General features: G+C 45.3%; 1 protein-coding gene across 4 annotated transcripts in view; it reads left to right on the top strand.

The window, feature by feature from the left end:
- The window catches only part of LOC309516217 (charged multivesicular body protein 3), a 33,748-nt gene that overhangs the window by 6,136 nt on the left and 2,931 nt on the right, over window positions 1–24,681 (top strand). For 2 of the 4 annotated variants that reach the window (XM_082194861.1, XM_082194862.1), the window contains exons 4-5: window positions 9,659–9,774; window positions 10,971–13,009. In XM_082194861.1, the coding sequence (XP_082050987.1) occupies window positions 9,659–9,774; window positions 10,971–12,510 (1,656 nt within the window). In that variant the 3' untranslated portion in view covers window positions 12,511–13,009. Of the gene's footprint in view, window positions 1–9,658; window positions 9,775–10,970; window positions 13,010–15,195; window positions 15,354–18,665; window positions 18,727–21,192; window positions 21,373–23,790; window positions 23,913–24,282; window positions 24,398–24,681 lie in introns of those variants that run through there. The other 2 variants (XM_082194863.1, XM_082194864.1) reach the window with 2 other exon arrangements.

Consider the following 24,681-nt stretch of genomic DNA (forward strand, 5'->3'; position numbering starts at 1 on the left):
AAGGCGCAGTGTGTGGTATACATGAAGATGATGCTACATTACTGCCCACTCAGATGGGCAGTAAAATTATTATTATTATTATTATTATTATTATTATTATTATTATTATTATTACACAACTAAAGCTGCAATCCAAAACACATTTTCTGGAAAGCCAGCCCCCTTGAAGCAAGACTTGCTTCGCAATAGACATACAGTGGTACCTCAGGTTAAGTACTTAATTCGTTCCGGAGGTCCGTTCTTAACCTGAAACTATTCTTAACCTGAAGCACCACTTTAGCTAATGGGAGCTTCTGCTGCTGCCGCGCCCCCAGAGCACAATTTCTGTTCACATCCTGAAGCAAAGTTTTTAATCCGAGGTACTATTTCTGGGTTAGCGGAGTCTGTAACCTGAAGCGTTTGTAACCTGAAGCGTATGTAACCCGAGGTACCACTGTACTTTAAATTGGGCTGCAAATGTCATGGCTTTGCTTTGAGTAAGTAGAATCTGTACTACTCATCTAGGATCAAAGAGGTGCCATTCTTTGTTTTCCACTAAGTTGTTGCACATGAAAAGAGGCTAGCTGCTTGATCCTGTGCGCATTTACTAGGGAGTAAGTCCCATTGAATTCAGTGAGTTTTGTTCCCAGGTAAATGTACATAAAATCGCTGATAAGGTGTTCGTCAACTCCAGTCAATCATTCAAGGCCTTTCATTTTTATATCACCGTTTGCTTGTGCTGTTTCACATTTCCCTGTGCCTCCTGCCTCAGTACCAGCTTTTCCTCTGGATTATTCTTCACAATCGGTTTCCCCATTTTAATGAGGTGCAAGGGGTTGTATAGCACAAATGAGCCGGTGTGAATTCGCACTACAGTGAACTTTTCCTCCTTGTCTCACATCCACTGAGTTGGAGATATGTTTGTTCTGGAATTCTGTTCTGTCCCTGTAAATGGGTATTAGCGCAAGGTTTTTTTAGCTGCTGGCTTTCAGTTGCCTTTTTCTAGGGTGGCAGCTGGGTCACACAAAATCAGTATTACCTAAAAGCATCCAAGCGCCGTATTTCACTCAAGACGCTTCGAAAAGATGTTTTGTCGCAAACCTTTACAAAACGTTTCTGATGGTAATAATGCAAACAGCAGCACCCTGTGGGGTATGATGCACACTTTACTCCTTCCTAAAGGTAAAGGGACCCCTGACCATTAGGTCCACTCGTGGCCGACTCTGGGGTTGCGGTGCTCATCTTGCTTTATTGGCCGAGGGAGCTGGCATACAGCTTCCGGGTCATGTGGCCAGCATGACTAAGCTGCTTCTGGCGAACCAGAGCAGCGCACGGAAACGCCGTTTACCTTCCCGCCGGAGTGGTACCTATTTATCTACTTGCACTTTGACGTGCTTTTGAACTGCTAGGTTGGCAGGAGCAGGGACCGAGCAACGGGAGCTTGCCCCGTCACGGGGATTCGAACCGCCAACCTTCTGATCAGCAAGTCCTAGCCTCTGTGGTTTAACCCACAGCTCCACCCACGTCCCTTTTACTCCTTCCTACCTCCACCCTAAACCAGTCTTCTTCCATCTACATTGGCTAGTGGTACTTCAGGTGAAGCTTATAAAATAACCATCCTTCCCAACCCCTGAACAGTGTTATTTTAAGATTCCACTGCATTATGTCATTCTGGCTATAATAGTGTAGGAAAGGTTTGTGGCTTATTGCCTTTTCCTGCTTTTCAATGTAAGAAAATTGCAGCAGCAGAAGACACAGGGCACCCGAAACACTCAAGATGGAATGCTGGCAAGGCATGATTTTTCCAGTTTTATTTCTATCTTGTCTTTCATGAAGATGAAGCAGCTGAAATAGGGAGAGGGCTTCCCGTTTTCTTACGGTCCTTTCGTCATTTACATGCTTAGAGCAGTGTTTCCCAAACGTTTTTGGGCAACGGCACACCTGTTTACTGAAAAAAAATCTCGCGGCACACCACCATTAAAGCCCCGCCCCGTGACATCAGCGCGCAGCGTCACGCCGGGAGGGACGCACAAAAGTGAAAGTTTTTTTCCTCCCCCTTGCCGGGGAACCTCCAAGCTTTGGGCAGGCAGGCAGGCAGAGCTGGGAAGGGGGTTTCCAGGGGACACGGCAGCTCCTCGAAAGGCTTCTCTCAGCTGCGCTCAATCCTCCTCGGAGAGGATTTCCCCTCCGGTCCCATGCCTTCGTTTGGGGCATCGCTCCGGCTGCTCCCTCTCCCGCCGCGCAGGAGCGATGCCTCTCTCTGGCTCTCCCTCCGCGCAGGCTGAGGGAGGGAGGGAGGTGCGCGTGTGACCCGTCTCTGCTGGGAGACCAAACCCAGCGAGGCAGAGTCGCGCGGAGGCGCCCAGGCAGCGCTGCCGGCTGCGAGGAGGAGCGCCAGGCAGCAGCAGGAGGCGCGGCCTCTCCTCGCCGCCGCTGCTCCGCCTCTCGCCGCCCGACTCGCCCGCCTCCCTCCAGGCATCTCGCGGCACACGAGGCAACGTCTCACGGCACACTCGTGTGCCGCGGAACACCGGTTGGGAAACACTGGCTTAGAGAGACTCTTTAGTGTTATTATGGCACATTTCAATTTTTCTTTTCAGTGTACCTCATGTGCAGATAACTTTAATTTACACTGTACTGGAGGGCATCTTTGTTCATAGTTTTATAAACCCATTTTTTATTGCTCCATTTCCTTCTGTAGTGCATTTCTTCGCAAAAGGCCCTCTCAGACGCAGGTTGCTAGCAAAAAGTTGGGAAGTTTTGGAAATCTGGGAGATTCAGGACGGGACAAACACCTTTGCACAAGCTCATGGTTAAATTATGGAATGTACTATCACAAGATTTGGCAATGGCCACCAATTTAAGGCAGCTTTAAAATGAGATTAGGCAAATTTGTGTAGGATAAGTTATCTGTGGCTCTGAGTTGCGAAGGTTGAGAGACCTGGTGGCATGACGCTAAAATGCATGTCTTGTTTGTGGGCTTCCCATCTGGATGGCCACTGTAGGAAACAAGATTCTGGGCTAGATAAGCCTTTTGTCCAATCCAGCAGGGGTTGCCTTGTGTTCTTAATGCTGTTAACACAGTCCCCAGTATTCAAACAGTAATGAAAATAGCATTGAGTTCCCCACCATTCCATTCATAAAATTGATGCCACCATGCATTTGCTGTCAGGCTGTCAGCATGCCAACAGCCCCATAGGAGACAGCAAGGCGGACTGAAGCCCAGAACACTCTTCTTACGGGTTGGGGAAACACTGCAATATTTTGTTGCAGGTCCCACTATTTTTTAAAAAATATACCTATGTGCATAGTCGTGTTTTGTGGGCCTATACCTGAAATCATTTCTACTGTGTAAGGTAAAGGTAAAGGGACCCCTGACCATTAGGTCCAGTCGTGGCCGACTCTGGGGTTGCGGTGCTCATCTCGCTTTACTGGCCGAGGGAGCCAGCGTACAGCTTCTGGGTCATGTGGCCAGCATGACTAAGCCGTGAACCAGACCAGCACACAGAAACGCCGTTTACCTTCCTGCCGGAGCGGTACCTATTTATCTACTTGTACTTTGCTGTGCTTTTGAACTGCTAGGTTGGCAGAAGCAGGGACCGAGCAACGGGAGCTCACCCCGTTGCGGGGATTCGAACCGCTGACCTTCTGACCGGCAAGCCCTAGGCTCTGTGGTTTAACCCACAGCACCACCCACGTCCCTTTCTACTGTGTACAGAACAGCAAAACCTCCTTGATGCTCACATTTCCCCTATATTTTAATGTGGCAGCTCTTTGCCATCAGGATAGTATAACTTTTGAGATGCTTAGAACTGGGATAGCAGCAACTGTTGAGCTTTGAGTTCTAAAATACCTTAGAAGCATTTCCCTTCACACAGCAGTGGGGCGTGCTTCTGATGGATCGGAATGAAAATTTCCCAAGTTTAAAAACCAGAGAAGCATTCACTTTGCAAAACTTCACTTTGCAATAGCGTGCAACTAGAACACTGTGTAGTAAGCTGAAAAGAAAAAGTTCTGCAAATAATTAACTGGCTGTAACAGTAGATCTGTTTTCCTCCCATTTATAAATGATGCCTTTCTGTTGGGAAACTTCATTCAGTGCAAAGAATAAAACTGCAGTGGTATTCAATTGGCACAATGACAGTTGACTGACACCTAATGTAGCTTTTGGAATGGTGTCCGAAGACGCAAACATTTGTTGATTCTTTTTATGTTAAAACACATTGTCCTCTTAACAGCCTTGTGTTGTTGTTGTTTTTCTATTCTGGAGAGAGATGTAATCATGGCTTTTCGGGATGTTGAACTTTCTGGGTGTAGTGTTGGTTTCTCTGTGTTCTGGTTTGCGTTCTCCATTCCTGCCATTTTAACAGCAGCGGCAATTCATCCAGAGAACTCTTTGCAAGGTCGGGACGCATTTCACTCTGCATCAAATGAGAGATCTAAAAGGAAGTCTTAAAATTATTACTCGACCAATCAGCTTTCAATCACGTGACACATTCCTAAAATAGTCAAAAAGTATGTGGAAACTGCAGGGCACAGTGACTCATGCATGATCAGTCATGTCATTTAAATTGCCTGTAAGGCAAAGCAAACGCCTGCCTTTCACCCTCCCCACTCTTCTGCTTTCATCAATCCACATTCCCAAGTGGATGATAATCTGTATTAATATTATACTAAGGGACAATTTAGGCAGAAGCTGCAGTTTATCACTGTGTGAACAAGCCATTACAGCAAGCCTTGGGCTTGCACACTCCTCCTGGTTTCCTCTGGCACGTGCCAGAAATATCCACTTTTGGTTTTAAAGCAGCCTGAATTCCCCATTACGTCCAAAGTTGGGAAGCTACGGTTGGTTAGCTGGTGCCTTAGCCAGGGCTCCTCAGGCTTTTCGGACTGGCGAGCACATTTTGTTGTTGTTAGTGTTGTTAGCCGCCCTGAGCCCGGCTTTGGCTGGGGAGGGCGGGATATAAATAAAATTTATTATTATTATTATTATTATTATTATTATTATTATTATTATTACAGTGGTGCCTCGCAAGATGAAAAGAATCCGTTCTGTGATTCTCTTCGTCTAGCGGTTTTTTTGTCTTGCGAAGCAAGCCCATTGACGGATTAGCGCTATTAGCGGCTTTTAGCGGCTTTTAGCGGCTTATCGGCTTATCGGATCAGCTGATAAGCGGCTTAGCGGCTTAGAAAAGGGGGGGGGAGGAAAAAAAACCAGCAGGAACTGGCAAGACATTGTCGTCTTGCGAAGCAAGCCCATAGGAAATTCGTTTTGCGAAGCACCTCCAAAACGGAAAACTCTTTCGTCTAGCGAGTTTTCCGTCTTGCGAGGCATTCGTCTTGCAGGGCACCACTGTATTATTATTATTTTGAGTTTTGAGAAAGTGCCGCGAGCAGCAGTCGCAAATTGACTTCCGTGGGGAGCATGGCATAACACGGCTGCCATGGGGTGTGGCATTGCACTGAAATAAAGAAAATACCGTCATCGCTGCTCCCCACACATCTCAAACAGCCTCAGGTTTACCAAGGGATGTCAGCTATGTCCTGCTGGCCCTGGCTGCAGAGATAAAGTGTTACTGTTTTCTAAAATACTAGGTGCTTAATTTTAAAAAATGAAAAGCAAGAATTTGAGGTTTATATGGTTCATCCCAGAAGTACCAAAGAAGGCCAGAATTATAAATCAGTGTTTGATCCTGGTTTGTTTGAAACAATATATATTATTATTATTATTATTATTATTATTATTATTATTATTATTTGTACCCCGCCCCTTTGGCTGGGTTTCCCCAGCCACTCTGAGTAGCTTCCAAGAAAGACAAAAAAATACACTAAGATGTCACACATTAAAAACTTCCCTGAACAGGGCTGCTTTCAAATGTCTTCTGAATGTCAGGTAGTTGTTTATCTCTTTGACATCTGATGGGAGGGCGTTCCACAGGGCGGGTGCCACTACCGAGAAGGCCCTCTGCCTGGTTCCCTGTAGCTTGGCTTCTCGCAGTGAGGAAACCGCCAGAAGGCCCTCAGAGCTGGACCTCAGTGTCCGGGCAGAACGATGGGGGTGGAGATGCTCCTTCAGGTATACTGGGCCGAGGCCAGAGCTCAAGAGAGTTTGAGAGTTCAAAACCAGACTTCTCTACCCAGGGACTCCCAACTCCCACCAGCCCCAGCTTGATCATATCCAATGGTCAAGGATAATGGGAGTCAGTGTCCAGAACATCTGGTGGGCAGCAGGTTAAGGAAAGCTGCTGTAAAATAACCACACTTCCTGAGTTTGTCAAGTCATCTTCATTGGAATCTTTTGATCTGCTCCTTACATGTGAATGGCAAGAGCATGTGAGACCAAGGTTCAGGCTCAGTTTGGTTTATGAACATAATGCTAAGCTATGTTTTAAGGGACGCGGGTGGCGCTGTGGGTAAAAGCCTAGGCGCCTAGGGCTTGCCGATCGAAAGGTCGGCGGTTCGAATCCCCGCGGCGGGGTGCGCTCCCGTTGTTCGGTCCCAGCGCCTGCCAACCTAGCAGTTCGAAAGCACCCCCGGGTGCAAGTAGATAAATAGGGACCGCTTACTAGCGGGAAGGTAAACGGCGTTTCCGTGTGCGGCTCTGGCTCGCCAGAGCAGCGATGTCACGCTGGCCACGTGACCCGGAAGTGTCTCCGGACAGCGCTGGCCCCCGGCCTCTTGAGTGAGATGGGCGCACAACCCTAGAGTCTGTCAAGACTGGCCCGTACGGGCAGGGGTACCTTTACCTTTACCTTATGTTTTAGTGTTAGCATCTGAAGTGGTCCTTATTTATCCTGCAGTAACTTGTTCCATCAGGACATCTTAAATGGTATTCCTGTATTGGTCACACAGGGTTATTAAATATTATTGCTGCTATTTACTTGTTTACTTTGTAAGCTGTTTAGTGGTTTGGTAACGTTAAGCAGCCTATAAATTGATTAGAAAAACAATTTCCCCAGCTTTTCTGTTGTGTTTGCTGCAGCAATATTTTTTTTACCATGTTTTAGCTATGTGCATAGCTGTCAACGTTTCCCTTTTTTAAAGGGAAATTCCCTTATTCCGAATAGGATTCCTCGCAAGAAAATGGAAAAGTTGACAGCTATGGCTATGTGGTGGTATTATTTCACAGTTCCGTTGAAATTCTGAACTCCCTACCAACAAAATTGACAATGAAATTCTAAAATCCTAGCTTGAAATAGTTTATGTAACAGATTATACTTGCAATAGCAGGCAGTTTAATTCATGGCCTATCACAGGTTTCCCCAGTTTTTTCAGACCTTCACATTTGCATACATGAGAAGTCAGCTCACATGCAGTGCTCGAAACTCCCATTGTTCTCCCATTTTGCAACAGGAATTTCATTAGCGCAAGCAGTTTCTGAGCTCTGGGTGCAGTACCGCGCCTAAGATTTCAGATTAAAACTTCAGCGTGGAAGGAAAGGAGGACCTTTCTTTGCCTCCCCACTTCCAGCTACTCTCTGAAGACTGGAGAAGAGACCCTCTTAAGGATATAGGGGGCTGGTCAGGGGAAGGACTAGACCCATGTGAAAACTGAACATCATATTTTAGCTGCAGTTCATTCATTTTCAGCTATGTATTCTTGTTCTTAAAAAAAGCATGCCTAGACAGTCCATTGTAGCGCCCATAACCTAGATTTAAGGTGCCATTTAGCTCCTAGCTTTCATATCTCAGTTTCTCACACTCCTCATATGCATGGAGCATTCCTGCAGTGGGCTTATGGGGAATTCTGTGGATAACTTGTTTGTACAAGTTGTGTTCAAATGTATGTGTGCGCAAGAATTGCGCCAGGGATTATTCTGTGGCTACAAACCATTAAAGATTTTCCAGATTGGTTCTGAATGTGCCTCGTGAAAGATTTGCAGAACTCTGCGTTTCAGTTCTTCCCGGGTTTTTGACATGATAGAGATTTATTGCTGATTGCTAGGATCACAAAGTGTGCATGTTGACCAATTGGCTTCTTTAAAAAACAAGAAACGCAAAGCAGTTGTTTGGAATCATGTGTGGCAATGTCCCATTGGGCACAAGTATAAGGTTCCCAGATGTCTCCGTTTCCCGGGCACAGTCCCCGGATTTATTTGAAATTTGAAATACTTGTCACTTGTACAACTTGTATACAGTGAGATTACACAAGCACCCCCCACTCAGATCTCCTAGTCTTAATTCCCTTCGTTTACTGACGCACACCCACCAAACCCAAAAGTCAGTTGCCCTGTTGTTATCTTTTCATTCAGCAGCCTAACAGCCCACGGATAGAAGCTGTTCTTTACCCTGCTGGCGCGACTAATCGTGCTTCTATAGGGGAGGAGATCAAGAAAGTGCCGGCCAGGGTGTGAATCATCCCTGAGAATTTCCCTCACTCTTCTTGAGGCAACGTTCTTCTGCTATTTCATCCAGCGGATTCACGGGACAGCCCATAATATCTTGTGCTGTATTCACCACCCTCTGTAGGCACTTCCTATCAGATGATGTCAAACCAACGTACCACACCATGATGAAAGAACACTTTCTATTGTTGACCAGTAGAAGGAGATCATCAAATGTTGATTGATTCTTTCGCAATATTCTGAGGAGATGGAGTCTCTGTTGGGCTTTCTTAACCACCTGGGTTGTATTTATTTTCCAAGTAAGGTCTTCACTGAGATAAACTCCTAGGAATTTAAAGGAAGAGACTCTCTCCACACAGCCCTTCCCGATGTACAGTGGGGCTAGTTCTCCTCTCTTCCTCCGAAAGTGCAACACCATCTCCTTTGTCTTGCTGATATTAAGGTGCAAGTTGCTCCCTAGGCACCATGTAGATATTTTTTGGACCTCCCCTCTATATGCTGATTCGTCTCCACCTGTTATTAAACCCATTATGGTGGTGTCATCTGCAAACATAATATTTGCAGTAGACGTGCCAGATGATATACAATCGTATGTATACAATGAATACAGGTAGGGACTTAGCACACATCCCTGTGGTGTGCCAGTTCTGATTTTTTAAGGAATTAGATGTTACATGTCCAATCCTGATTTACAAATTTACTGATTTACAAATCAGTCCTCTGACAAAATCTATCTACAGTGGTACTTCGGGTTACAAACTCTGCTAACCCGGAAGTAGTACCTCGAGTTGCGAACTTTGCCCCAGCATGAGAACGGAAATTGTGCAGCGGCAGCAGGAGCCCCCATTAGCGAAATCGCACCTCAGGTTAAGAACGGTTTCGGGTTAAGAACGGACCTCTGGAACAAATTAAGTTCGTAACTCGAGGTACCACTGTATTTAGTAGGAAATTGAAAAGTGTCCCCGGATTCATTGAAAAAAATCTGGTAACCTTACACAAGTAACTACCCATGGACTCTGGCTTTTGTTCCACAGTAATTGTGTTTCCCTGATTATTCATCCCACCCCACCCCCGGCAGAGTTAAACTTAGAACTTTCTTGGGTAAACTCTAGTAACGTTGGTGATAAGCATTTTTACAGCGGGAACATATGGGTTTGGTTTTTCACAAATGGAAGCGTTATCAGAAGCCACTGTGGTGATGTCTAAAAGTAAAAAACTTGAATAGAAGTATAAAAATAAATAATGAAAAGTCATGCACAAACCAGTTTGCTATATGGTGCTCTTTAAATGTGTAGCTTCTCATACAAAGTTTTTTTATTACTGTTTGAAAAACAGGTCATAGCAAACGATAGAAGCCCTCTAATGGGAAGAGTCCACTGGGAGAAAATGGTGAAGAAAGTCTCGCGGTTTGGTATACGAACAGGCACTTTTAACTGCTCCAGTGACCCCAGGTATGTTCTTGAAGTTGTTGTAGCGGGTTTTGCCTCTATAACGTGGTACCACCTGTAATGTTGACTGCTTCCTGAACACCCTGTTGAAAAGCAGTATAGAAATATCATTTATTTTCTGACATAAGCAATACAGGAAAAGGAGAAGAAAACTGACAAAACGACAATATGTGATAGTAGGTCATAATATATCGGTACATATGCACGAATAAAATGTTCACAGTTTCCATAAACTTATGAAGATAATTCCTATAGATTAGGCAATATTAAAATATTGTTAATGCAGAAATAATTTATCTGTTCACTGGCTTTGCTCAATAGCCAGCAATGGCAGCAGAAAATTCCTGAATGACTCACATGCTCCTCTTCCTTGCTTCTAGACCCCAATGGAATGGGGGTTGTATGTTTTCTCTGTGTCTAAATTCATGTCGTGAATTGGTAGAAGAGCAGCCCTAATTATAATTTCACGAGCAATTTAATGAGCAGCTCTGCTACTGTATTCAATTTCAGACAGTTTCGCTCGCAGTGGTTAAAAGACCGTGCTGAAATTCCTAATTGCCTGCTACGGAATACGAATTTCTCCATTTCATAATACAGTGGTGCCCCGCAAGACGAATGCCTTGCAAGACGGAAAACCCCTAGACGAAAGGGTTTTCCGTTTTGGAGGTGCTTCGCAAAACGAATTTCCTATGGGCTTGCTTCGCAAGACGAAAATGTCTTGCGAGTTCCTGCGGGGTTTTTTCCTCCCCCCCTTTTCCCCAAGCCGCTAAGCCGCTTATCAGCTGATCCTAAGACGCTAAACGGCTTAACAGCTGATCCACTAAGCCACTTATCAGCTGATCCACTAAGCCGCTTAACAGCTGATCCGCTAAGCCACTTAACAGCTGATCCGCTAAGCCGCTAATGGGCTTGCTTCGCAAGACGGAAAAAATCGCAAGACGAAGAGACTCGCAGAACGGATTCTTTTCGTCTTGCGAGGCACCACTGTACACAAAGAAGTTTGTGATCCCTGTTCAAGTTGCTGGATGTTTGCTGCTTCTACTGCAAACAAAATGCTTCTATATAGATGTCCATCACATCTGCAAATGTTTGCAAGACCTATTTTAATTCTGGAGTGCTTAAGTTCAGTGCGGCAAATGATAGTGAAAACTCTTTCTTTTTCAAACATTCCTTGATTTAACCCAATGTTTTCATTGTAGATACTGCAGGAGAAGAGGCTGGGTGAGATCCACATTAATCATGTCCGTTCCACAAACTAGTACGTCCAAAGGCAAAGTGATGCTTAAAGAATACGGTGGGCGTAAAATCGAGACGGAGCATATTTTCAAATGGATAACAGCCCATGCAGCTTCCCGGATCAAAACAATCTTCAAATCGGAACACTTGAAGGAAGAATGGAACAAAAGTTATCAGTATAGGGTGAAAATATACCTGTTTGCAAAGTTAGACCAGCCTCCAGCTTTCTTCTCTGCACTAAGTGTAAAGTTTACTGGCAGAGTTGAGTTTATTTTTGTGAATGTAGAAAACTGGGACAACAAGAGTCACATAGCAGAGATGGGCATCTATAAGACACCATCCTACATACTTAGAACTCCCGAAGGAATTTACAGGTATGGGAATAATACTGGCGAATTTATTTCCCTCCGTGCCATGGACTCCTTCTTGCGTTCCTTACAGCCAGAAGTTAATGATTTATTTGTTTTAAGCCTGGTATTAGTTAACTTAATGGCTTGGATGGACCTATTTATCACTCAGGGTGCTACTATCAAGCGCTTCGTTGTTCTCATAAGCACTTTAGGGACCTATAATTCTCTACTAATTATTTCTTGGCTACCAGTCTTGGGTTTTTTGCAGTTACCTTATTTAGACAGTTTCTATGAATACAGTTTAAAACTCTTCCGGTATTCAAATACAACAGCCCTAGCCTCATGGGTGAGAGCTGACTGGATATTTTACTCTTCACACCCTGCCTTGTTCCTCAGCACTTACCTAGGCCATGGGTTATTAATAGATTACTTTGAGAAAAAGAGACGGCACAATAACAACAGCGACGAAGTCAATGCCAACAACCTAGAGTGGCTATCTAGCCTTTGGGACTGGTACACTAGCTATCTGTTCCACCCTATCACTTCGTTTCAGCGCTTCCCCTTTGAATCTGATTGGGATGAAGACCCAGACCTTTTCCTTGAGCGCTTAGCTTTCCCCGATTTGTGGCTCCACCCCCTGATACCAACCGATTATATTAAAAACTTGCCCATGTGGCGATTTAAATGCGCCGGCGGGCATTCCGAAGAGGAGATGATGGAGCTCTCTCAAAGCGAAAGCGAGTCGGATAGCGAATGCAAAGATGCCTCGATAAGCGGCCGGGCGGTAGCTGAGGACGAGCAAAGCACCCTTCAGAGCCCTTGCGAAGGGGAGCCCTCGTGCAACGGCAAGACCTGTTCGTGTGCCAAAGCCAGGTCATATGGCTCACCAAGCTCCACGGAAGATACGGAGCCCGACTGGTCCGTCTGGCCTGCTGGTATGTTGCACTGTACGGAATGTGTCGTGTGTCTAGAGAATTTCAGAAACGGATGCTTGTTAATGGGTTTACCGTGCGGCCACGTCTTTCACCAGAATTGCATTGTGGTGTGGCTGGCCGGGGGTCAGCACTGCTGCCCGGTTTGTAGATGGGCCTCTTACAAGAAAAAGAAGCCATATCCGCGTCAGCAGCTGTTGTCAAACCATAGCCCGTCTTAGGTGTGTGCTGATGACGTCCTTTGTAACCTTCCTACATATTTACTGCTTGCCATTTAAATGTTAGTCACAAAACAGACCTTGTGGTTTAAAAGTTTTAGTTTAAATGTTAGTGCAGTGAAGTAAAAAATAAACATGATGCTAATGTCGACGACAGAATCATTTGGTTGCCTTGTATGTTGAAATAATGAATACGTATTGTACAATGACACCTTTCCTTTTACAGCATTTGGAAGTTTTAAAAAGTTAACATTTTCCGTTTGCTTTTTTTTTTTTGTAAGCACAAAAATCATATATATTTGTCAACAAAAGTATATTTCAGGAAATGTTTTAACATGACAGGATAGGCTATGGGTGAACATGGAAATTTTAACATACAATAATTGTTTTATTTAAATGTTTCTTCTTTTAGAGTTTGTTCAGCACACCTTTGTTGAATAATGTATGGTCTGTGAGAATACATTTTAAAACAAATCCATGAAAATAAATTATTTTAAAAGAAGGTTAATAATTTGTCCTATCAATCGTTCCAATGGCGCTTTTGTACCTGTGCTTCACTTGGTCTTCAACTCAAAATATAATTTTACTTCTTATGCTTGCATCCTACACTTTCTTTAAGAAATCTGGAACTTATTGTAAGGTTACCAGACATCCCCATTTCCTGGGGACAGTTCCTGGATTTACACAGCAGTCCCCATACAAATTCCATTGAAGTTGAAAAGGGTCCCTGGATTCATTGAAAAAAATCTGGTAACCTTAACTTATTAAGGTTTCTCAGGCAGAATATATCCATTTCCTAAATGCTTCCAGACCTATCTCTTGATTTGACTTTCATGTACATTAATAGTGCTTTATTAATTTCAAATATGAAATACAGTAGTACCTCGGGTTACATACACTTCAGGTTACATACGCTTCAGATTACAGACTCCACTAACCCAGAAATAGTACTCAGGTTAAGAACTTTGCTTCAGGATGAGAACAGAAATCAAGCTCCAGTGGCGTGGTAGCAGCAAGAGGCCCCATTAGCTGAAGTGGTGCTTTAGGTTGAGAACAGTTTCAGGTTAAGAACAGATCTCCAGAACAAATTAAGTACTTAACCCGAGGTACCACTGTATAAAACTTCATCAGCCACTATTTATACATTTCTGTCCTACCTAATTAGTCAATTGGGCTCTTAGTTCTTATTGACATCCATCTGTCTTGAGAGACAATGAAGTTCATCTCTATGGGTGAGGTCAAACCACTGTATTAGCAGCACCGAAGTGATCTTCCTAGGCTGCAAGCCTGAGCACTTACACCCCGGGCAAGAAGGTTGTTGCCTACACAATTTATTTATATTTCTTAAGGCATGCTTGTTCTATCTCCACTGTGCAGGTTCAAGGCAAAAATGTCTCTGAACAATCCACCATTTTCTCCTTATACAGGATATTGATCAGTGGTCAGTGCTGAGTCATGTCATATTATGAATGTAAAACAAATCAGAATAGGTTAGACCTCTCTTTTCAGTTACTGTCCTTTTGAAAGGCTCCAATCTGTCATGTGAATGCCCTTTGCCTAGCACGGGGCTAGAAGAATTCAAAGGCTAATGTATATGGGTGTCTATTCATTTCAATGGGAGTTCATTGTGTGCAAATTTCAAATGGACTACAGTGGTACCTCGGGTTACATACGCTTCAGGTTACATACGCTTCAGGTTACATACACTTCAGGTTACATACGTTTCAGGTTACAGACTCCACTAACCCAGAAATAGTGCTTCAGGTTAAGAACTTTGCTTCAGGATGAGAACAGAAATCGTGCTCTGGCGGCGCAGCAGCAGCAGGAGGCCCCATTAGCTAAAGTGGTGCTTCAAGTTAAGAACAGTTTCAGGTTAAGTACGGACCTCCGGAACGAATTAAGTACTTAACCCGAGGTACCACTGTATTGGTTAAACAGTTGAAGGGGGACTCACAGTTGACCAAGAACAACAGCAAAAAAACCCAAATCAAATCTGGTGAATATAATTCAAAATTATCCAAGTGCCAATATTATCCTCCAAAGCAAAATTCTAAAATAATCAATTGCCTGTCCCTATTTTAATAACGAGTGACATTTTATTTTCTCTGGTTCCTTATGTGTCTTGCACCAGCTTATGAACCTGAAACTACAATACTGCCTCCATTCATCTGGGACCAGTCCCACTGGGGCTTATACCTGAGTACACGTGTAAGCGTCACATAGGTGCTTAATGAGGTCTGAACTGGGGGTGGTGCGCTCTCCTCCTTTGGAGCTTTTTAAGCAGAGGCTGGATGGCCACCTGTCAGGGATGATCTAACTCAGAGACCTGCATCGCTCGGGGTTGGACTAGATGACCCTTAGGGGGCCCTTCCGACTCCACGAGTCTATGATTCTGTTCTATGGCATTGGGCAGCGTGGCTGCCTCCGGCGACGGGAAAGGCTTCCATCACCTGTCTGTCACTTGCGGGCAACCAACCAGGAAGCAGATCGGGGCTTCCACGTCCCTAAGCTCCTCCCTGCCTCCCTGAAGCCAGCCTTTCCTGACTTCGGGTCCCCGGATGTTGTTGGCCTACAACTCCCATCATCCCTTGCTAGCGGGACTGGCCGTTGGGGGATGATGGGAGTTGTAGGCCAGCCGCTTCGGTTGAGGAAAAACGGCCTTGGACTAATCGGAGCGGCGGCTAATCACACCTTCTACCCACGTCGTCTCTATGGTGCGCGCCACTTCCTTGTTTCCCTGGGAGAGGGCCGGAAGCAGGAAGTAGCGCGTGGATGGGAGGACTTGGCGCCGCTGGCCGGAGATGGGGCTGTTCGGGAAGACCCAGGAGAAGCCGCCCAAGGAGCTGGTAAAGGCCGCTTGGAGGGAGGGAGAGGCTGGGAGAAGGGGCAGACTTTGGGAATAGGGCGCCCTGAGCGAGGACAAAGTTTGGCCTCTAGCCTACTAAATATTTCTTATTTCCACAATAATTCCTTTTGGCACAGTTTATAAATACAGTGGTTACCTCGGGTTACATACGCTTCAGGTTACATACGCTTCAGGTTACACACTCCACTAACCCAGAAATAGTGCTTCAGGTTAAGAACTTTGCTTCAGGATGAGAACAGAAATTGTGCTCCGGCGGCGCGGCAGCAGCAGGAGGCCCCATTAGCTAAAGTGGTGCTTCAGGTTAAGAACAGTTTCAGGTTAAGAACGGACCTCCGGAACTAATTAAGTACTTAACCTGAGGTACCACTGTATGGGCATTATTACTATTATTATTATTATTGTTATTATTATTTGGCCTTTCGGTGCCTTGTGAGGGAGTCGTCCGCCACACACACACACACACCCGAAATCTGGTGCTGCTGGAATGAGCCGAGGCAGGAGTTTAATTTTTTTAATAATAATTTATAATAATAATTTATTATTTAGACCCCGCCCATCTGGCTGGGTTTCCTCAGCCATTACAGTGATACCTCAGGTTACAGACGCTTCAGGTTACAGACTCCACTAACCCAGAAATAGTACCTCGGGTTAAGAACTTTGCTTCAGGATGAGAACAGAAATTGCGCGGCGGCAGCAGGAGGCCCCATTAGCTAAAGTGGTGCTTCAGGTTAAGTACGTGTTCAGGTTAAGAACAGACCTCCAGAATGAATTAAGTACATAACCAGAGGTACCACTGTATTCATTTATTACGTTCACATGCCACCTTTATCTTCGAAGGAGCTGAAGGTGTGGTTGTACGTGGTTCTCCTCCCCATTTCACCCCCACAACAACCCTGTGAAGCAGATCAGGCTAAGACATGGGTAGGCAAACTAAGGCCCGGGGGGCCGGATCCGGCCCAATTGCCTTCTAAATCCGGCCCACGGACAGTCTGGGAATCAGCGTGTTTTTACATGAGTAGAATGTGTCCTTTTATTTAAAATGCATCTCTGGGTTATTTGTGGGGCATAGGAATTCATTCTTTTTTCTTTTTCCTTTTCAAAATATAGTCCGGCTCCCCACAAGGTCTGAGGGACCGTGGACCAGCCCCCCTGTTGAAAAAGTTTGCTAACCCCTGGGCTAAGAGATTGTGACTGGCTTCCAAGGAGCTTCATGGGTTGGGTGGGGATTCGAACTCTGCTCTCCCAGGTCCTTGCCCGATGACGCCCTTAACCATTACACCACACTGGGGGGGGAGGCTGGGATGAGGATGGGCGTAGGGTTTGCACCTGCCTGATGGGTTGGTTGAGTAGCTGACACGCCTTCTGCGGGTCTGGGCATCAAGCCCCATGTTGAGGAAGGGCTTGCATGATTCACAAAACTGCAGAATTGGAAGGGGTCGGGTGGGGGTGTCATCCAGCCCAACCCCCTTGCAGTGCAGGGATCTCAGCTAATTTCCAGTCCCACATGGCAGAAAACACAGAGCGAGCCCCACTGAAATCAAAGGGGCTTCATTTAGTCTTAAGTAGATATGGTTGGGATGCGGGTGGTGCTGTGAGTTAAACCACAGAGCCTAGGACTTGCCGATTAGAAGGTCGGCGGTTCGAATCCCCACGACGGGGTGAGCTCCCGTTGCTCGGTCCCTGCTCCTGTCAACCTAGCAGTTCGAAAGCACGTCAAAGTGCAAGTAGATAAATAGGTACTGCTCCGGCCGGAAGGTAAATGGCGTTTCCGTGCGCTGCTCTGGTTCGCCAGAAGCGGCTTAGTCATGCTGGCCACATGACCCGGAAGCTGTATGCCAGCTCCCTTGGCCAATAAAGCGAGATGAGCGCCGCAACCCCAGAGTCGGCCACGACTGGACCTAATGGTCAGGGGTCCCTTTTCCTTTACCTTTAGATGTGGTTAGGATGACACTGTTAAGTCATTATCAACTGAAGTCCCATTGATTTCAACGGGTCTTCTCTAAGAATGACTGGCTGCTGATTCGGTGTCTTATCACTTGGCACTGCAGTAGGTTGAGTACTTATAGAATGTGGAAGTTTGGGCATCCCAGATTAAAATATAAGAGCCCTGGTGAGATAGAACAAAGGTGCAGCATCCTGTTTGAAGGCAATACCACTCTTCCATTGATGCTTCTCAGCAGTCGTTACAAACGTGTGTGTGTGTTTAATTGTTTTTTCACCTGTGTTTTATACTGTTCTTTTTTATCTATAAACCGCCTTGAGTCCGTGTCAAGGAAAAAGGCAGGGTGAAAATAAATATATAATGATAGTAATAAGGTGTGCAGTATGAATGGCAAAATCCATGCAACATTGGAGAAGCTTGAAGGATCCTCAATCACCCCACCCCACATTGCCAGGTTAACTCGATAGATCGGAAAGTATACATATCCCTGGTTGTCTTCTAACATAATAAGTGAACCTATTGAAATTAATGGGCATGACTAACAGGGGTCCATTAATTACAGTGGGTCTACTCTGAGTAAATGGACACAGGTGGCACTGTGGGTTAAACCACAGAGCCTAGGACTTGCCGATTAGAAGGTCAGCGGTTCGAATCCCCGTGACAGAGTGAGCTCCCGTTGCTCGGTTCCTGCTCCTGCCAACCTAGCAGTTCGAAAGCACGTCAAAGTGCAAGTAGATAAATAGGTACCTCTCCGGCGGGAAGGTAAATGGCGTTTCTGTGCGCTGCCCTGGTTCGCCAGAAGTGGCTTGGTCATGCTGGCCACATGACCCGGAAGCTGTACACCGGCTCCCTCGGCCAGTAAAGCGAGATGAGCGCCGCAATGCCAGAGACGGCCACGACTGGACCTAATGGTCGGGGTCCCTTTACCTTTACCTTACTCTGAGTAAATGTTAGTTGATTACAGCCACAAATGTGTTGATAATTCCAAATTTCTTCAAGTAATGTTTCACATTTATCTACATTAGGCTCACCATATACAGAGTTGCTCATTTGCCTTTATTAAAATCCTCTCTCATGTTGTCCGTCAGTAATGTGTACGTGTCAGTCAGTTTGACTATCGGGCTAATAATCAAAAGCCCTGACCCACAGATACTTGTTCTCAGGAACCAGCTACATGTTGCAGCTTTATATCAGGATCTATGGGCATGATCAATACTATCAGTTGCCCTGGGTTCAATGACCCCTATCCAAACAGCACTGATCATTCGGTTGGCGCTTCCTAACTAGCTGGGCCACATCTGCAACCTCTGGGCAGGGCACAGTTTCAAATCTCCTATCTTTCTTTTTCAGGTCAATGAGTGGTCATTGAAGATACGAAAAGAAATGAGGGTGATTGATAGACAGATTAGAGGTCTGTATTCTCTGGGGTTTTCTCTGAATTGCTCTTCTTTCAGATACCCCAAATAAACACCAGTAAGATTTTAAATGTTTTTAATAAACTTCAGCATATAGAAGACAATTAAATGGTGTATAGCTTTATGGCCAGACACAGCTCTGATGACATCTAGGAGCTGCTTGTATGGTGTGGGTTCTGGTTTTGTATGGTTGGATCCCACAGCAAATGGTTAACATATCAGTGGGGAACTATGCTATACAGTGGTGCCCCGCAAGACGAATGCCTCGCAAGACGAAAAAACCGCTAGACAAAGAGAATCACAGAACGGATTCTTTTCGTCGTGCGAGGCACCACTGTATAGCTATTTATTATTCCACACACCAGCACATTTCCTTTGACGGAGGGCTCCCTGATTCGAATGTTCCCAGTGCAACCTGTGACCCAGTTAAAGGAGCCAACTCCTAGGGATTGAGGTCCCTTGCCCCCCCAAAAAAAATTGAGGGGCTGGGCCCCCCAAAATTGGTAGGCATTGCCATTCAAATGGTATACGTGTGCGATTGATTATATGGAGTGGGGCTTACCTGCCCCCCCCCCATTTTATTCAAGTTAGCACTCCTGGACCCAATAATGCAAAAATCAGCACCCAAACTGTGCTGGCCTTTATCAGGCAGCCCATGGTGGCTTCTGCAGTGACCACTAAACTCATCTGCAAGGGATTAGAAGATGCTTGTTCTTTGCTTGGGAAATATGAGGGAGGGGGGGCTTATATCAAGAGAAAATATCAGTCAAAGCAGTGTTTGTATGCGGGATCTGAATATCAGTTTGAAGTTCATGTGGGATAGGCCTTATGCGGTTGTTGTTTTGACCTCAGCTGGACCCTAATTGGGTTCTTGATGATTCCATTGCATTTCCTTGGAACTAGAAATGAAGGGAGCAGAGGAAGCAAGCTTCAAAATTTCAGTCCAGGCACCCCCTGCCAGAAATACTGGGGGCACCATCCTCTAGAAAGTTCTCCTCTGCAAGCCCCTTTGAAATGAATGCAGGCTGTGCCAGCACTCAGCTCCCATTCATTGGAGTGGCACTTTTGCAGGGGAATTTCCTGGTGGCCCTTTGTATGGAAGGTGTTTAGTTGACTGGGCTTGAAATATTTAAAATGGAAGCAGCTGCCAGTAGGAACCTTTACACAAAGCTACATGTATAGCAAGTTATCCAAGCCTTTCACTAAGGAAATGTATACGAAGTTGTCGTAACTGTCCCCCAATGGTTGCAAACATATCATTAGCATGGTTTACTAGTACAGTCGTCCCTTGGTTCTCGAACGCCTTGGTACTCGTACGCTTTGGCTCCTGAACGCCGAAAATCTGGGAGTAAGTGTTCCGGTTTTTGAACGTTTTTCGTCTGACGCGGCTTCCGCTTGAGTGCGGGAAGCTCCTGCAGCCAATCGGAAGCTGCGCCTTGGTTTTAGAACGTTTCGGAAGTCGAACGGACTTCCAGAATGGATTTCGTCCAAGAGCCAAGGTACGACTAGTTACTTGAATGATGCTCTACCCACAAATCACCTCTCTAAGAGCCCTTCCTCTTCAGTTGAATTCCTCCCATCACACAGTGCAAGCAAGTGTAATGTGGGTTATTTATTGTTTCACATTTGTAATAAAATGTAAAAATGTCATTTTCTACCCCAAGCCGTTCATTGGCAGGAATATTTGTCAGCAACTGTTGCTGAGTATATTATACTAAGATTGGAACTTACATCTGGCAAGTAGGAAATACTGATTGACTTACAATCCAAGACAGGCATAGGCAAACTCGGCCCGCCAGATGTTTTGGGACTACAACTCCCATCATCCCTAGCTAACAGGACCAGTGGTCAGGGACGATGGGAATTGTAATAATAATAATAATAATAAATTTTATTTATATCCCGCCCTCCCCAGCCGAAGCCGGGCTCAGGGCGGCTAACAACAATAAAACAGTACAAAAGTACAGCACAAACAACACTCTAAAATCATTCATTATAAAATTAATTAATTCAAGCCACTGGCAACCATTGGGCCAGAGCTCCGCGAAGATTGCCGAGGGAGGGAGTCAGGCTGTGTAGTCCCAAAACATCTGGAGGGCCAAGTTTGCCTATGCCTGATCCGAGACACAGTTCACTCAGAGGTTTGGAGCTGCCATTTGAGGTCAAGGACAAGACTTCACTTCTTGGGAAGTAAGGTAGAACCTTAGCAGCTACCAAATTTTGGTTGACTTTTGCCCCAGATGAGAGCAGCCAATATATGCATGTTCTCAGAGCCCCCCAAACATTGCCTTTCGTTCAGAAAGGTCTTCTTAAGTCCTTGGCCGCTAGTGTAGGGGGACTGAGGTGACAGGTGAGTCCCTCTCCTCCTCTCCTATGTAGTATTCACACGCCAAGGGAAATCACGGCTCATTTTTAAAGCCCCGAGCTTCCGCCATCACCATTTACTCTTGTTTGCATTGTAGATATTCAGCGAGAAGAGGAAAAGGTAAAAAGATCCATCAAAGATGCCGCCAAAAAGGGTCAGAAAGACGTTTGTGTGGTCCTGGCAAAGGAGATGATTCGTTCACGGAAAGCTGTGAGCAAACTCTACGCCTCCAAAGCCCACATGAATTCAGTGCTGATGGGGATGAAGAATCAGCTGGGTAAGGAGCTGGGCTTCCACGGCAGCACCTGTCATGATGGAACAAAATGGTTACTTCAATTTCTCTTCCACCAAATCAGACAGGCAACTGAATACAAAAGAAAGCTATCCTCTGTCTCTCTGTCTATCTATCTATCTGTCTATCATCTTATTCTTTTGGTACTACTCTAACCACATGAAAGGGTAGCAGTAGGTTAGGGAATACCCATGCAATAGGCTTTGTCCACCAAGCTGTGTTATTCAGCTATATTCCCCTGAAGCATAGGCTCACACCTTGCAGAAGCTCTTCTCACAGTGCCAGGTGCATGTGCAAAGGGGGCCCTGGACAAACATTTATCCAGAATTCTCCCACCTCAAGCAATCCGTGCTGAAGCTGAGCTGTGGTGCAATGCTGCAACAGTCTTTCTCTCCCGTAGAAGAGTGTGGAATAAAATGATGCTTGGAAATAAAGGCTTTGAACCTCATTAGACCAAATGAGCATAAAATGATCAAGGCTCAACAATACAAAAAGAAAGAGAAGACTGTGGTGAAGACTGGAGGACTAAACAGTTCACACCATAGATTTATGTTTATGCTGGGCTGTAGCAATAGTAATTATTTATTTATGCCCTGCCCATCTGGCTGGGCTTCCCCAGCCAGATGGGCAGCTTTCAACAAAATATTAAAGTACAGTGATGCATCAAACATTAAAATCTTCCCTAAACAGGCTGCCTTCAGATGTCTTCTAAAAGTCTGGTAGTTGTTGTTCTCTTTGACATCTGGTGAGAGGGCGTTCCACAGGGCAAGTGCCTGGTTCTCTGTAACTTGGCTTCTCGCAGTGAAGGAACTGCCAGAAGGCCCTCGGTGCTGGACCTCAGTGTCCGGGTAGAACGATGCGGGTGGAGACGCTCCTTCAGATATATTGGACCGAGGCCATTTAGGGCTTTAAAGGTCAGCACCAACCCTTTGAATTGTGCTCGGAAACGTACTGGGAGCCAATGTAGGTCTTTCAAGACCGGTGTTATGTGGTCTTGGCGGCCGCTCCCAGTCACCAGTCTAGCTGCCGCATTCTGGATTGGTTGTAGTTTCCGGGTCACCTTCAAAGGTAGCCCCACAAAGGTAGCAAAGGTCAGTAATGTTTGAATAAAGAAGCAAGTTGTAGGAAAGTACACCTCTTCTTTCCACATGATAGCAGTATACAACCCAGGACTTCCCATTTAGAAAAGCGCTCTCCCAAAAGTCTTCCACCTTGCTACACATTTGAGGTCTGTGGAGCTTTGGAAGGTAACTAAGGTTTTGTAGAGGATGAGCACTTTTCCTTGCAGTTCGGTGGCGTTCTGCGCGAACATCAACTTGTAGCTTATGTCACTCCAAATAAACAAAGAGCTAGGGAGGCAAACCACGAGGTCAGGTTTGCATGCAAGGCTAGGCCATACATAGCTTGGCTCTGGCGGCAGCAGGACCAGGGATGGAGCAAAGTGACTGTGATCTTTTGTTCCAGGCACCCACCTGCTTCCTCATTCTTGCAGTGTTATGTACAAATAAAGCCACCATTGGATACAGTGTCATGTGATATTGCCTTCTTGTGGTTTAATCATCACAGATTTGTTTGGTTTTTTTTACAAAAATCAAGCGGCCTTGGAAGGATTTGTATACAGTGGTACCTCAGGTTACAGACACTTCAGGTTACAGACGCTTCAGGTTACAGACTCCGCTAACCCAGAAATAGTGCTTCAGGTTAAGAACTTTGCTTCAGGATGAGAACAGAAATCGTGCTCCGGCGGCGCGGCACCAGCAGAAGGCCCCACTAGCTAAAGTGGTGCTTCAGGTTAAGAACAGTTTCAGGTTAAGAACAGACCTCTGGAACGAATTAAGTACCGTATTTTTCTCTATATAAGATGCACAAGACGCACCTAGTTTTTGGAGGAGGAAAACAAGGGAAAAAAATTCTGAATCTCAGAAGCCAGAACAGCAAGAGGGATCCCTCTTGCTGTTCTGGCTTCTGTGACAGCTGTGCAGCCTGCATTCGCTCCATAAGATGCACACACACCTTTTTAGGAGGGAAAAAGTGAGTCTTATAGAGCAAAAAATACAGTACTTAACCCGAGGTACCACTGTACTTGAATGCGTCACAAGCAGGATGCTGGACCAGATAATCCTTGATGTAACATTGCAGGCCTCTGATCACATCCTTGCCCTAGAAAATCTTTAGGGGTCTTTTTCAGAAGCAGAGAGGAAAATAATACACTGTTCTTTATGCACACTCTTATTGTTGGGTTTTTATCAGGTTGAGAGAAAAGGTGGACATCTTGTAATCTTAGGTACCCTCAACTCCCCTCCAAATTGAATAGGAACCTTGAACTGATGGCAGGGAACAGCCCAAACTGATGTTCTGCTGGTCTGAATTTAATCTAAAGTCTTCCATGCCTTCTCTTGGCAGCTGTCCTGAGAGTGGCAGGCTCATTACAAAAGAGCTCAGAAGTAATGAAAGCCATGCAAAACTTAGTAAAGATCCCCGAAATCCAGGCTACAATGCGGGAGTTGTCCAAAGAAATGATGAAGGTAAGATTACTCTCTCAATTCTTTTTTGTATGATCTGGCTGTGTAAAATGGTAGCAAGGAAAGCAGTCTAGCATGTCAGAGATAGTACCTGCTTCAGATCACTGTTACCCTGTTGCCTTGTTTGTTGATCTCCTGGCTCCTGCCTTCTCTTTGCCAGATGAGGCCACATGAACATCAGTCCGAAGGAGATCAGTTGTCAAATTTTCGTTGTCTCTCTGGATTTATTTATTTTTTTAGCTTCATGCAATTGTTTGTTGGGACAGTCCAAGCTGTGGCTGAAAACTAGGGCCCAATTTCCAGGTCTACATGTGTATGATCCTGGTCTGTATATACAAATAACTTCATTTTCCATCATCTACATTTTCTTTAGGCAGGTATTATCGAAGACATGCTGGAGGATACTTTTGAAGGTATGGAAGACCAAGAAGAGATGGAAGAGGAAGCAGAAATGGAGATCGACAAAATTTTGTTTGACCTTACAGCTGGTGAGTGGAAGTGTGCACAAGTGTCTATAGATAAACGTATGTGCCATGTCCTACTTTTTATTGTTGGCAAAACTGGCCACCTTCATTTGCAGCGCCAGCTCTCCTGTAATATTAAATGGAAGCTTGACTGAACAGGTGTTGCTGAGCAAATGAAACCCTGGAGTTATATGCCACAGCTTTTAAGCATTCTCTTGAGTCTTTGTTATATTTCAGGAAGTGAAGTTAAATGGCTGTTTCATCTTCCAGTTCTCCCACCTAGTCCAGTGGTGGGGAACCTCCAAACC

Source organism: Podarcis vaucheri, assembly GCF_965113315.1.
Source record: "Podarcis vaucheri genome assembly, chromosome: 13".
Lineage (NCBI taxonomy): Eukaryota > Metazoa > Chordata > Lepidosauria > Squamata > Lacertidae > Podarcis > Podarcis vaucheri.